The 15,768-nt window shown below is 34.1% G+C and overlaps 1 protein-coding gene across 1 annotated transcript in view; it reads right to left on the bottom strand.

Moving 5' to 3' along the window:
* The window catches only part of EYS (eyes shut homolog), a 1,828,849-nt gene that overhangs the window by 1,546,550 nt on the left and 266,531 nt on the right, over positions 1 to 15,768 (bottom strand). Inside the window, 1 exon segment of the mRNA XM_047734324.1 lies at positions 4,899 to 5,064. Coding sequence (XP_047590280.1) covers positions 4,899 to 5,064 — 166 coding nt within the window.

The raw sequence follows: 15,768 nt of genomic DNA, 5'->3' as shown, positions 1-15,768 counted from the left end.
GTATTCTATATGACTTGAATTGATTTTTGGCTGTTTGTTTTGCACAGTTTTGACCGTCAATATAACAGTAACATGTTTTTCATTATTGAAGCTATACAATATGCTTTATTTTTTTTCTTAAAGATTTTATTTACTTATTTATTTATTTGACACAGAGAGAGGGAGAGAGATCACAAGTAGGCAGAGAGGCAGGCAGAGAGAGTGAGGGGGAAGCAGGTTCCCTGCCAAGCAGAGAGCCCGATGCAGGGCTCCATCCCAGGACCCCGAGATCATGACCTGAGACAAAGGCAGAAGCTTTAACCCACTGAGTCACCCAGGTGCCCCAGTACGCTTTATTATTTAACAGAACTAAATCTCAGCCCCACAATTCACATAATGCACTTTTACAGAGTATAGTTGGCTTTATTTATTTTGTTAGTTTTCCAGGTGGACTTTAAGAAATAAAACAAACATAAAAAATTGTTATTGTTTTACTGAAATCTTCACAAGTATGTGAAAGAATATGGAGATTTGAAATCTTTACTACACTAGGTTGCCTTGCCAATAGCATGGTATATCTGTACAATTTTTTCCCCCAGATTTTGTGTGTTTGTAACTATACTGTGGCAGTATTTGAAGTTTTCTCAATGTGGAACTCACATAACTGTTAATTTTAATCCTGGGTATTTTAATATTTTCAGTGATTTTTTCCATTAAATTCATTAATTGGCTCTTACCTGTATATGAAAGTCACTTATTTTTTATTTAATAATTAACATAATCTTGTTACTGTAAAAAATTTTTAAAAGTAATGTAAATGAAAAGCACTAAAATATATTTGGTTTTTAAATCTCAGATTTATTTTTTAAATCTTGAAGTAAGGCCTGAAAATCTTTTTTTGTTTTTCCAAGATAGTATTTCTTTATTTGAGAGAGAGAGAGAGAACAGAAGGAGAACAAGAGGGAGAAGCAGACTTCCCGCTCAGCAGAGAGCACAATGTCGGGCTCAGTCAGAGGACTCTGAGATCATGACCTGAGCCAGAGGCAGATGCTTAATCTACTGAGCCACCCAGGTGCCCCAAGGCCTGAAAACCTTAAGTGGATATAGAAATAACAGCAGGTATTTAACAAAAGATTTGAAAGAGGAGCAGTATAATAAGAAAAGGTACTCTTGATCAAGATTGCTTTGGAGATACAATCTCCAAATAATCATCATAAAATTACAAAAGTCATTTAAATGAATAGAATATAATTAATATCTTAAAATATCTTCTCCCACAAATAAGATATTCTACTTCATAAAGAAAAAAGAGTGAGAATTTAAAGTACATATTGGTTTGCAATATCAATTCAGAAGCACAGAACTCATTCATTTAGAAAAAAATACTTCACTATCACATATTAAATGTTATAAATGTGTGCTTCAAATTCAGTTAACTAAGTTGTAATGATCACAAGCTTTAAAAAAGAAAGGTATTCAGAGAACGTATCTCTTTATTTTTGCTATGATTTCATCTTTTCTTAACTATGATTCATATCATCTTACTTCACTTCACAACTCATTATCCACTCTGTCAGTATCTCCTTTTCTCAAACCTAATAATACATATAATGAACATAGATGATGACATTGAAAAGAAACAGTGCATGTCAGCTCTTTCTCAAGTTGTGCATTGTAGACCAATTGTCCTTGAAGGGTCTTCTTCTAGTTAATTATCATCCCTTCTTTGTAGAGCAATCATATTGGAAGAATTGATTGGGCGTGTAAGACACTTCATTTAGTTGGTAGAAAAATATCTTAATTAAAAATAATTTTACTACTGGTAAAATTAATGCACCTCATGCAAATTTGCCAGCTTGATTTTAATGTTTCTTTTCAATTATATTTTATGAGGAAAGAAAGGGAATGAGATTTTAACAGCATAAACCAGAAAAAAATAAGAATTACCTGAAACCTGTAATTCTATCTACATACTTTTAAAATTTATCCTAACTTCTTTTTTGTTTTGAAAACTTTACTGAGAGAATTGCTTTATTGAATCTTTATACTGACATTAAAAAGGAATTTGGGTAGCTCTACTTAACCATTTATTGACTATTAAGCTTCATCCCACTGCCTTCTTTAGCTTGGATGGCTCAAGTCATTTAGATTCTCAGATGTGGAGGTCACATAATTCTTATTTTTGTAATCATTAGCTTATGTTCATTAAGTTCTGAACATAGTGTCATGAAAGGATAATGACTAAATACACTTACATTACTTTGATTCTAACTGCTCAAAGATGATTTATGCATTAACAATTTTGACTTCATATTACCCCCATATCCTAAAGAATTTGTTTTACTTTAAAATAAGCTTACTCTATCATTCATTAAACTATGCTTAGTCAAAGATAATTTATCTACAAGCTGTTTGGTTTCCTATTACTCCTCCTATTTTTCCTAAAAAATATATTTGCTATTTTATTTTTGTGAATGTGTTCCCTGAAGGCATTTTTAGTTCTCAGAGAATTTTAATGTTTATAATTTAGTAAATGTATACATGCATTATTTCTACTTTGAGACAAAGGAAAATCAAGTATAACAATGATGCAGGCCCTGAAGTCCATGAACTGATTTGGCTGGGTACAGTAGATTATTTCTCATACTGCACATGTAAAGAATTTGGGCAGCCTTTCAAGGTCTCTATGTCCACCTCAGTACGATTCCACTTTGATCGTTCTGTAATGGGAATCCAACAGTAGGTTTTAAAAGTTCCTCAGGTGATTAGAATATGTGGCTAAGGTTTAAAACAACTAAACTTACACAATCCCTAAATAGTCCTGACACCAAATACATTAGGTAACTTCTCTAACTTCAGTTGTTCTCATTTGCTTGTTTTGTGTCATTCTTAAAATAGTAAATATTCATAATACAATCTCCTAAGTTCCTTTTAGCACTAGCATAAAATAATCAACAAGTCATTGCTCTCTTCTATCACTTTTGGTGTTGAGTGTGATTTGCTTAATGAACTGGTAACTATTTCTGTCTTTAGGGGTTGTTAATTCTCCAGAATATCATTTTAGAGCATAATGAAATAAATTATCATGTCTACTGTCTAAAAAGCTAATTGTTAGTTTACTTCAACACTGTTTTAATATAATAGTAGTGCTGTAAGTGCAGCTGTTGTCAGTTGAATAAAATAAGCCCTTAGTTGAGAGCAGCCATATCAAACCTACTCATATGCTGATTGTTGATAAACCGTAATGCCAAAATATCATTGACAGAGGAAATAGTCTTTAAAAGATTTAACTGAAGTACCATACAGTTTTAAGAATGTGTGCCAATTTGCATGAGCTAAGTTAACTAGTATACAAAGTGTAATCATAGAACAGAAAATTGTGTTCATCAAAATAGATTTTGAAATAAGAGCTGCCATTGTATAAGACAATTAAAAACATATTTTAAAAATGTGTTACAATTTTTTCAAGAGTTAAAGCCAGAAACTTAGGATTCCCATTGACATCTCTGTCAGTTGCTCTCTGTATTCACTTCAAAATAAGAACTTTCATGTATTTCAAGCTTCTATCCCCCAACAAGATGACTAATATTCAACTATCAATTTTCCATTCTCCAATCTATTTTTCCTTTTGGCTATTTTTTAAATGTGTCAAACTCTATAGTGATTTCCTATTCCTTTTAGAATAAAAAATAGAAATATTTAACCCAGCACTTTAGCGCTGGCATGGCTCTCTCCCCGAATCATATTTCTATTCTTGTTCTCAGAGATGCAACAGGTCTTCAAAGGATTCATCCCTTCTAATTTAGTGGAGGTTTTTTTAAACCCAATTTTTTGGGGGTATGATGGACATATAAAAAGTTGTGGATATTTGGGATGCTTAGGTGGCTCAGTTGTTAAGTGTCTGCCTTCGGCTCAGGTCATGATCCCAGGGTCCTGGGATTGAGCCCCGCATAGGGCTCCCTGCTCAGTGGGGAGCCTGCTTCTCCCTCTCCCATTGTCCCTGCTGTGTTCCCTCTCTCACTGTCTCTCTCTCTCTCTCAAATAAGTAAATAAAGTCCTTAAAAAACAAAAGTTGTAGATCTTTAAAGTATACAAGTTGATGTGTCTGGAGTTATGTATACATCTGTGAACCATAATCAAAATCAATGTCATAAACTTATCCATCACCTGTAAAACTTTCTTCCCACCCACTTTGTTTTTATTTGTTGTTGTTTACTTTGTTTTTTTTCCCATGATAAGAACATCTAATATAAGATCTACCTTCTTAGCAAAATTTTAAATATACAGTATGTTACCATTAATCATAGGCCCTATGTTGTACAGTAGATTTCAAAACTGCTTTATTTTGCATAACTGAAACTTTGTATACTTTGAAACACAGTGTTTTTAAAAATATAATTCCCTCAAACTAAAATGCACTCTTCTCTAACTTCTCTACCCTCGCTTTATTCTTTGTATCTCTGTTCAAGGGTCATTTTAAAATGGAAACTTTATCTGACCTCCCCATTTACTCTTTCAATTGTCCAATTTTTTTCTTTTTTCTTTTTTTCCTCTTTGGTTATAAGATGTCATGAGAGGCTATTTCTTTCTGTAGGAACATTTTATTTCGTATTGTATCATACTGTATGTGCCCAATAATTCCTCTCCAAAAAACAGATCTACAAGAGTAGGGAATAGCTCTAGTTTTCTTCATTATTATATACCTTGTATCAAGCAGAATTCCTGGGATGTAGTGGGTGTTAAGTGTATGTCTATTAAAGGAACAAATCAGAGAAATCAGAGAACACAGTATTAAATACATTCTTACTTTATTTCGTGTTTTGAGATATAAAATATTTTGTGTAATTGGAAACAGACTTACCTAATAGATTTTGAAGTGATTTAGACATACAAAAAAAAAAAAAAAAAGATTGGATTACCTTTAAATACCAGTTGCCACAAATATTTAAATTGAGGAGGAGGATGGACTTTAGCTTGGCAAATGTCATGGCTTTTGGTTCCAGAGTAGCAGGGGTACAGATGAATGAAGCAAACATTCTTCACAAGCCAACAGGAATATCTTGTGCACTCTAAAGTACCTACATACTAGAAAAGGAAGCAATGCAAAATGATATGCATCTTATTAAAATATGTTTATGAGTATTTTGCTTATAAATATACAGTTGATTTCTAGAAGTACCGATTAAAGTTTATAAGACATACTTTTTAGGTAACTTTTGCTTATTTCTTTTATTCTTTCCACTTTTCTTTCTGTACCATCTTTCATCATGTTCATGTTCAAAACGCTTATGTGATATTCTTTTGGCTAGATTGACTCATTCTTCAATCCACAACAGTCCCTTACACTCTGTTTTCTGGGATATATATCACAAGGTATGTTTCCTAGTGTGTATTAGCCTGGGTTTTTGTCCTGTTAAGCACATGGTCTGAGGGTGGGGCAGACACCATGACCATCTAGGGATGACTGTAGCCAGAAGGAGTCCATGACTTGTAGAGCACCGTGAGGTACTCTCACCAAATGCCAGGGATCAGACAGATTTAAAACAACTCTGCCAACTGTTCTGATACCAGAGTTTCATACATGACTCAGCACGGGCCCCAGCCCAGAGCTGCCCTTCCAACAACTGTTCATGACAGAGCCATGAAGCGCAGAGCACCAGGCCTGTCAGTGCCTCCAGAGAAGCCCAAGGCTGCTCCCCTAACTGAAGGCACATCACAGTGCCAAGAGATGCTCTACTTAGCATTTACACCTTCTCTAGAAGAAAAATAATCAGCAGAAATAGCATAATGAAGGGTGCCTGGGTGGCTCAGTGGGTTAAAGCCTCTGCCTTAGGCTCAGGTCATGATCCCAGGGTTGTGGAATCAAGCCCTGCATTGGGTTCTCTGCTCAGTGGGGATCCTGCTTCCTTCTCTCTCTTTGCCTGCCTCTCTGCCTACTTGTGATCTCTGTCTGTCAAATAAATAAATAAATCTTTAAAAAAAATAGCATAATGATCATCCAATTTCTGAGACCTATGTATTCAACTTCTACCCAGACCTAAGTTAATTGGGCTTTCCCTCTTAAGAAGTCACAATTTCTGTATAGGTATACTACAAATTAAAAGTAACTATAGTATTAAGAGGTACACTATTTGAAGCACAGGTGAACCAATAGTATTAACACAATGAGATGCCAGGTACTGTTAGAAGTTGTTTAGTTTTTAAAAATTTGTGTATCATTTGAAAATGTTTTAATATAATTAGGGCATATTTTCTAATACGATTTGTCTATGGTAATTCCTAGTATCTTCAAAGACAGAATTCATATCTGGTTATATACACAATGGAATTAATAAAATTTAAACAATTTCAAGTCACACTCAAGCCATCAATAAGTTTTAATACATGCTACTGAAGTTTTAGAATGACATAAACCAATAAGGTAAGTTTAAGCCCTGGGGACAGACTACTATCACATATTCTATTTTTGGATACCCTACATTTATTTCTGATTCTCCAAGCGTTCAGTGAGAAAATTCCCCTAAATTAGCCAATCTTAGAAGAGCTGAGTCATGGGGCACAAAGAATCACAAACATCTGAAATTTCCTGTATTGCAATTACTACACTAAGTGATCTTTGTACTCGTTGTTTCAAGTCATAATTACGTTTTACCTGGATTCACAACACAATTTCCTAATAACTAGACAAAATATGAATCTTGAAGTAGAAGTCTCTATATTAATTAATAAATGGCAATATAACAGGAATCAATACTAAAGATGAGAGATAATCTGAAAGATTAATTAAGGAAAAATAGTCATTCTGAATTCATGTGGACATGGTGACTAATATAATACTAATGACTAATATAATATAATATAATAATATTAATATAATATAATATTAAAACACTATTTTCTTAATTCTCATAAACTTAAATAGAAAGACTTGATGATTCAGCATAATTTGTCTGACCAAATCGATGTCTTTGCAAAATTCAGTTACTCTAAAGTCGCCTCTCTTTTATATTGAAGTTAATTTATTTTCAGTAGGATGAATAGTCCTCTCTCCTGTTATCTAAAGTTCTACAGTGACCTCAGATAACATGTTAATATTAATTTTTCTCCATCAATTTTATTTATTCCCATGAGGATTAAAACCATTCACATGGAAATGCTTATTGGTCTATTTTATTTTTTAATCTCACCAAATTAACACTTGGACTAAATGCTTTAAAAATAATCCCTAGTTTTAATACTCTTCATAGAATTCATGTATTAGGTAACAAATGTCTGTTAGAAAATCTGTGGCAGTCTGGAAATACATTTCAGTGATCATAAGTTTCAACCTTTGTCTATAAATAGAAATATTACTCTTTTTATATAAAATGTTGTGGTAGAGTACATTTAGGGTGACCAACTCAACTATTTACCTGGGACTTGACTTTGTTAGTATTGAAATTCCTGTGTCCAATGAAGATACTAAGTATTCTGCAAACTGTGATGGGTAGTTGCCCCCAGTAGATCATATATTCAAAGTATTATTCCTGAATTGAATGAGAATGAGGAATAGAGCTGCAGCTGGCACGTGATGACAGAAATTACCTTCTGTTTTAGGCCTATGAAATATGTGTGCCTGCACCTGTGTGTTTGTGGGGGGTTAATCACCATAGCATAACTTACCTAACACTCTTTTCAAAAGTTTCTTCCAGGGGACGCCTGGGTGGCTCAGTTGGTTAAGCAGCTGCCTTCGGCTCAGGTCATGATCCCAGCATCCTGGGATCAAGTCCCACATCGGGCTCCTTGCTCATCAGGGAGCCTGCTTCTCCCTCTGCCTCTGCCTGCCATTCTGTCTGCCTGTGCTTGCTCTCTCTCCCTCTCTCTCTCTGACAAATAAATAAATAAAATCTTTAAAAAAAAAAAAGTTTCTTCCATCTAGAGGTCAGACTAAACTCAGTTTTTGAGGATTGTTTCAAATTTGAAATATCTATCAATTGTATTAAATTTGTCCTTATCTTACAAAATACATAGCTCATATTTCTGTAAGAAAATTTTTTTCTTTTTTTTATTGTTATGTTAGTCAGCATAAAGTACATCATTAGTTTTTGATGCAATGTTCTCTGATTCATTGTTTAATTAATATTACATTTATTGTGGTAAACAGTAGGTGTTTATAAATTGCTAATAAAATATACACAGAAAATAGTAGTGTCAATTTATCCTGAACTTGACTGCCAAGTTTATATAAAAATTGAAAATGGCAAGCGATCCAGTGTTTATACTATTTCTTTTGAAAGTGAGTGGGGTGCCAGGGGGTGGGGATATACAAACATGCATTTGGAAGTGAACATTTATCTTGTTGTTGACAGTGAACTAATTAACTGGCACATATTAGAAACCTAAACTTGAACTGACTTTGAACTTCAATAAGCTTGTGAGAGCATAATTTTGGTAAGCAAAGAGTGAAATTAAGACAAGTAGTTTCACTATGGCAGTAAAAAGAAGGAAGAAAATCAAGAGAATGGTCCATAAAAAGGAAAGCAATCATTTTTCTTTTTTTGCATCGCATGTCAGTATATGTTACATCAGAAAGAAGCAAATTCTGCAGTACCAAAGTTTTGTGACTTTTATTTGATTGACACAAAATACATATTCATAAAAATTTTATAATCCTAACCAACTGATTTAACATCTCTTATGCCAAATGTATTTGAAGATGCTTTCCTTAAGGCTTTTCCTTTTTTTATAAAGGGAGATTGATCTTGATTGATAGTATGAAGAAGCTTTAAAAACAACTCTAGATGTTGATTTATTATTTTAGCAGACACATTTCTTAGGCTAGATAATGATTTCTTTTAGATATCCTGCTTCTCTTGCTATATTAAGTATCTTAAACTTGTCTCTTTCAAAGAAACTATATCCCTAAATCATGCCTTATACCTACAACTACAAGATCTATGTTCCCTGGTGATTCTATTTATATTTATTTTAAGCACTTATCAGTTTTTATAAACTGTGTAAAAAAACATAGACGTGTTTTTCCTTTTATATAATAAAGATATTAATAAAAGGGATAAAGGGTACTCCATCTCTCTCTTTGTGTTGTATGAGAGATAGAATTTTACCATACATATAACTTTTACCATTCTTCAAATATGTTAAAAAACATTATCTTATTTAATTCATTTTATTTGAATACTCAACAGCCTTGAAAGTAAGTCTTATATTCTGTTTTATACTAAGGATAAAAAGACAACAACTAAGAGGTTTTGTCTTTTTGTTTTAAGTTTATGCACCTCGATTTTCATAAGACTAGGACATAAACCTACATAGTTGGGTTTCAAACCCCATTATCTTCTACTTTATTTTTGTTCTTTAATTTACACATTAATAGAACAATTGGTGCAATTGTTAACTGACTGACACAACAGAAATGTTACCAACTTTGAGGTACAGGATCTTATAAATCTGAAGTTCTCTTATTTTTGTGACCTTCCCCTTCCATTGCTGTTTCTTTTTCACTCATCCTTCTTTAGCTACCACTAATAAATCATTAGCATTTTATTTATTTATATTAAATCTTACTCTACCTGGTTTAAAGAAATTTAATGACTTTTGAAAGAGCAGTGATGAATTCACAAGGAAAAAAAATTAGAAAATATCTAATGATACACTTCCTACAAGAGACTTAACATAGCTTTAAGAACACATGTAGACAGAGTGAAGGGATGGAAAAATATATTTCAATCAATTGGTAACCAAAGTATAGTGGGGACAGTTACAGCAGACAAAATTGACTTTAACCAAGAAATGGTTAAAAGAGCCAAAGATGGTTATATAACGATAAATGGGTCAACCCATCAAGAAGATATAGCAATTGTAAATATTTATGCACCTAATATTGTAGCACCCAAATATATAAAGCAAATGCTAGAAGAGCTAAAGGGAGAAAAAAATTACAATACAATAATACTTAGGGACATTAATACCCCATTATAAACAATGAATAGATCCGTTCAGAGAATCTATAAAAAAGAGCAGATTTGAACCGAACTATAGACCAAATGGATCCAGCAGAATATTCCACTCAACAGCAGCAGAATAGGCATCAATCATATGTTAAGACACAAAACAAGTCAAAGAAGAGAAGAATAAGTTATAAAAAGTGTCTTTACTGACCACAATAAAGTGAAGCTATAGCTGTAACAGGAGAAAAGCTAGAATTATATGGAAGTTAAACAACACAAAAATAGATAAAAAAACATATCAAGAGAAATGAAAAAAAAAACTTGAGATAAATGAAAATGGAAAAAAATGCTAAAATATAGATGCAGCAAAATCAGTTCTAAAGGGTAAGTGTAGAGTGATAAAAACACAGATCAAGAAAAAAAATCTCAAATAAATAACCTAACTTTATATATCAAGGACTAGAAAATGAAGAATGAACTAAGACAATAGTTAGCAGAAGGAAAGAAATAATAGATTATAGCAGTAATAGATGAAATAGAAAATAGAAAAACAATAAAAAGATTTAAAAAAAACTAAGATTTGATTCCATGGAAAGATAACTAAAATTAATAAATGTCTAGCTAGACCAAACAAGGGGGAGTGGGGAAGAAGCCCAAATATACTAAATTATGAATGATAAAGGAGCTATTACAACTTACACCATACAAATAGAAATATCATAATAGACTACTAGAATAATTATATGCAAAAATTGAACAATGTAAAAGAAATGGATAAATTCCTAGAAACATATAACTGACCAAGACTGAATCATAAAGAAACTAAAAATTTGAACAGAAAGAAAGAGGGAAAGGAGATTGAGTCAGTAATTAAAAACCTCCCAAAAAAGAATTTACCTGGACCAGATGGAATTTTTAAAAAACTTCTAAAGAACTAATACCAATTCTTCCAAATGTCTTCCAAAAAATAAAAGAGAAGGAAACACTCTCAAATTCATTTTATGAGGCCAGCATTACCCTCATACCAAAACCAGACTAGGACACTATCATTAAAGAAAACTACAGGCTAATATCTTAATGAGTATTGTTACAAAATATCTAAACACAGTATTAGCAAGTTCAACAGCACATTAAAAGATAATATACCACTGATCAAGTAGTATTCATGTTTGGGGTACAAGGATGGTTCAATGTATGCAAATCAATAAATGTTATATATCACATGAATAAAATGCACGATAAAAATCATACAGTGATCACAATAGATGCATGGGAGGTATTTGATAAAATTCAACATCCATTTATGTTAAAAACTCTCAACGAAGTGGATATAGAAGAAATGTATCTCAACATAGTAAAAACCATGCATGACAAGCACATAGCTAATGTCATATTCCATGGTAAAAGTTTGAAAGCTCTTCTGCTAAGATCAAGAAAAAGACAAGGTTGCCTATCCTTACCATTCTCATTTAAGAAATTACTAAAAGTCTTAGCTAGAGCATTTAGATAATAAAAAGAATTAAGAAGCATCCAAATTGGGGGAAAAAAAGTAAATTTATATGTCTGTTCACAGATAACATGATCTTATATGTATTAAGAAATTCTAAAAATTTAGGAATAATAATAAATCAAATGCATTAAAGTTGTAGGATACAAAATCAACATACGAAAATCAGTTGTGTTTCTATACACTAAAAAGGAATTATCTTAAGAAATAAAGCATTTACAATAGTGCCAAAAGCAGTAAGATACTCAGTAATAAATTTAACCAAGAAGATGAAAGATCTGTATGCTAAAAACTATAAGACATAGATGAAAGAAATTGAAGAAGACACAATAAGTGGAAAGATATTCTATATATATGTATATATGTATATTACTATGTTTGATGGAATTGCTGAGTTCCTTAATTTTATTTTTTTGCATATTTTTTTCTCTCTTTTGTTCAGCTTGATTACTTTCTATTACTCTGTCTTCTAGGTCATCATTTAATTCCCATGCTTGCTTCTTCCAGCCTTCCATTCATTCCATGAAGTGTGTTTGTGATTTCAGTTTTGAGCCCTTTGTCTCTGCTATCATTCTTTATCTGTGTCAATGGTCTCACTGATGTCCTCCAATCTTCTCTCAATTCCAATGAGTATCTTCATATTTTTAAAAGGCTTATTTATCTTGTGAGAAAGAAAGAGAGAGAGAGAGAGAGAAGAGGGGGAGGGGCAGAAGGAGAGAGAGAGAATCTCAAGCAGACTTCCTGTTGAACCTGGAGCCTGATTTGGAGCTCAAACTCACAACCCTGAGATCATGACCTGAGCAGAAATTAAGAGTCAGATGTCCAACCAACTGAACCACCCAAGCACCCCCAGTGAGCATCTTTATAATCATTAGTTTAAATTCTCTATCAGGCCATCTGTACCCCAATGTTTATAGCAGCAATGGCCACGGTCACCAAACTGTGGAAAGAACCAAGATGCCCTTCAATGGACGAATGGATAAGGAAGATGTGGTCCATATACACTATGGAATATTATGCCTCCATTAGAAAGGATGAATACTCAACTTTTGTAGCAACATGGATGGGACTGGAAGAGATTATGCTGAGTGAAATAAGTCAAGCAGAGAGAGTCAATTATCATATGGTTTCACTGATTTGTGGAGCATAACAAATAGCATGGAGGACAAGGGGAGTTAGAGAGGAGAAAGGAGTTGAGGGAAATTGGAAGGGGAGGTGAACCATGAGAGACTATGGACTCTGAAAAACAATCTGAGGGTTTTGAAGGGGCGGGGGGTGGGAGGTTGGGGGAACCAGGTGGTGGGTATTGGAGAGGGCACGGATTGCATGGAGCACTGGGTGTGGTGCAAAAACAATGAATACTGTTAGGCTGAAAATAAATTAAAAAAATTTAAAAAAGTTCCCTATCAGGTATGCTCTTTATATCTGTTTCACTTATATCTCTGGCCCTGGCCTTGTCTTGCTCTTTCATTTATGATAAATTTCTCTGTCCTATCATTTTGTCTAAGTCTCTATACCTCTTTTGCTGTGTTAGGAAAGTCAGTACATTGCCTATTCTTGAGGGTGATGGCCTTAGGAAGAAGAAGTCCTGTAGCAGCATGCTGTGTAATGTCCCCCGTTTCAGAGAGCCTAGTGCTTCTGGGAGTGTCTCCAATGTGTGCTGCATGTGCTTTGTTGTTGTCCTTGGCCACTTTATCCTTCAGACCAGTTGTCTGGAGGGCTCTCTTTTTTGTCTGTTGTGGGAAGCATTTAGTCCCTGACCTGAATGTGGTGCATTTTACCTAGGTGTGCTCTGGTCTGTGAAATGAGACCAGTCACCACTGCAGCTGGAACCACAGCTACACACAACTTCCATGTCAAGAGACACTCATGATGTGAGTAAGGATTTGGATCAGTCTTCTGGGAGAGGAGGACTGCGGTGCTGGGACCAAGACAAGCAAGACTGGGAAGGGCGGTCCACCAAATCACTGGGTGGGGGTGGCGGTGGGAGTGCATGGGGAGTAGGAGTGGGGAGGGTTGGGTGTAACCAAGTAAGGTAGAGTGTAGGCACGGTGTTGTTCAAACACCTGACCCTTTGCTTATGCTGAGGGGCAGGGGAATGAAATGTTACAGGCCAGTTCCTTTGTTCCTAGAGAGATTTCTGTGAACTATGCCTCTCTGGGATGTGCTTGAGGGTGAGCAAATAACCTCCCCATGGTGTGGGGCATGCCTAGTGGCACTCTTCAGATCACTATTTCCACACTGTATGTTCCTGCTGTTTTCCCTACCTTTTCTTCAAGTGCAGCACAATGCCTTTCAGGATCTATCCCAGCTAAGCCCCCTGACCTTTAAAACTCTAGGCTTTAAGTCCTGCTGATTGCCAGAAGTCACAAAATTTGGCCCCTTTTGATTTCCAAGCCAACTACTATGAGGATTCCTTTTCCTCATGAGTTCCCATGTGAATTAGTCTGTCTCTCGCCCTTCTCCATGACTGTGGCTCCCTTCCCACTGAAAGGGTCAAGATCAGTTTTTCTCCCTAACCCTGTCTCCGGACTTCCAGCCCTCACTGATGTAACCTCTTTTCTAACTTATTTGGGGAGTTTGCTCTGTCAGGTGTGAGGGCAATTCCTGAGGTATTCAGGATGGTTTGACAGTTACCGAGTTGCATTCATGGGATGGGTTGAGCCTGGGGTTCTTCTATTCCACTGCCATCTTCCAACTTCTCCCTCTCTTCCCATTCTTAAGCATAAGATTTTGTAAAATTATTTTACATCAGTCTTCTATGTCAGTATGGATAAACTGTAATATTCTCCAAGACTATCCTGTTTCCTAACATATTTATTCCCTCTGAAGGACTTTTGTTTTTAAACCTCTCAAACACACCGTCTATTATTAAACTCCTATCATTGCTTTAAACTAAGTGAAGAAAATTAGAAAGTGCATGAAAAATCTTCAAAGAGTGAAATAATTCTTTTATGTTCAATCAGTTCCAAAGAACTATGAAAATAATCTGATTATCTTTGCTCCTAAATCAACTTCTGGCTATCGGGCTAAAAAGAATTTAACTAAGACACTAAACCATAGTGATAGTCTCTCACACATTTTTTTGGCCTTGAATGCCAAATCATATTCAATTTCAGGAATGTATTTGACAGTCTGAGAGAGAGAGAAGAAATGGTTATCTTTATCATTTACAGTAATGTTAAAATTCCCTTTTTTAATTTGTTATCTTCAACTTTCTTTCACAGACTAGGTAACATTTATTTGTCTTAGCCTGTTATCAAACAAATGACTGGAAAATCAAACTCCCTATTAAAATTTTCATCCCAGCTAAATCCCAGTGAAATTTCTTATAATAGCAGTATAACATTAAATAAAACAATTGTTTAATTAATTAAACAGCTTCAGTTTTATTTTTCAATTAACTTGTATTCATTCTAGAGTTTTTTGGCTATAGTTAAATTTCATCTTTTCTGGAGAAAGAAAAAACTCTCAACTCCTTTAAAAATGTATAAATTTTGTTTCCACAGATTTTTTAATTTTCCAGCTGATGCTGTTTTTTGGGGTGTAATCAGACATATTTGATAAGGTTGCCATACCAGGAAGAATACATTCTTAACAGACTGTGTGACTAAATATTTTTTTTAACTTGCATAAGTAATGGAAAAAATAATTTAATATGTACTCATTTATTTGTTTTAATACAAGTCAAGTTTTATAACATTTTGTTGTTACATTACTTGAACTCAATTGTAGTTAACATTTTGCTATTTAACTAAATATTTAAATTAAATATCTGTAAATATCTTCTCCATCTGTAAATATGTGTGTATGTGTATCTTAGTTTTTCCTGTATTTTTTTTAATTTAATTTAATTTTTTTCAGTGTTCCAAAATTCGTTTTTTATGCACCACACCCAGTGCTCCATGCAATATGTGCCCTCCTTAATACCCACCACCATGCTCACCCAACCCCCAACCCACCTCCACTCCAAAACCCTCAGTTTGTTTCTCAGAGTCCACAGTCTTTCATGGTTCATCACCCCCTCCGATTTCCTCCCACTCACTTCTCCAATCCATCTCCCAATGTATTCTGTGTTATTCCTTATGTCCCACAAGTAAGTGAAATCATGTGATAATTGACTCTCTCTGCTTGACTTATTTCACTCAGCATAATCTCTTCCAACCCAACCATGTTGATATAAAAGATGGGTATTCATCCTTTCTAATGGAGGCATAATACCACATTGTATGTATGGATATCTTTTTTTTTTAATTTTTATTTTTTTTAATATTTCTTTTCAGTGTTCCAGAGTTCATTGTTTATGCACCACACCCAGTGTTCCATGCAATACCT

Source organism: Lutra lutra, chromosome 6 (assembly GCF_902655055.1).
Source record: "Lutra lutra chromosome 6, mLutLut1.2, whole genome shotgun sequence".
Lineage (NCBI taxonomy): Eukaryota > Metazoa > Chordata > Mammalia > Carnivora > Mustelidae > Lutra > Lutra lutra.
The sequence above is the reverse complement of the archived record's forward strand: the minus strand, read 5'-3'. Positions and strand labels throughout refer to the sequence as shown.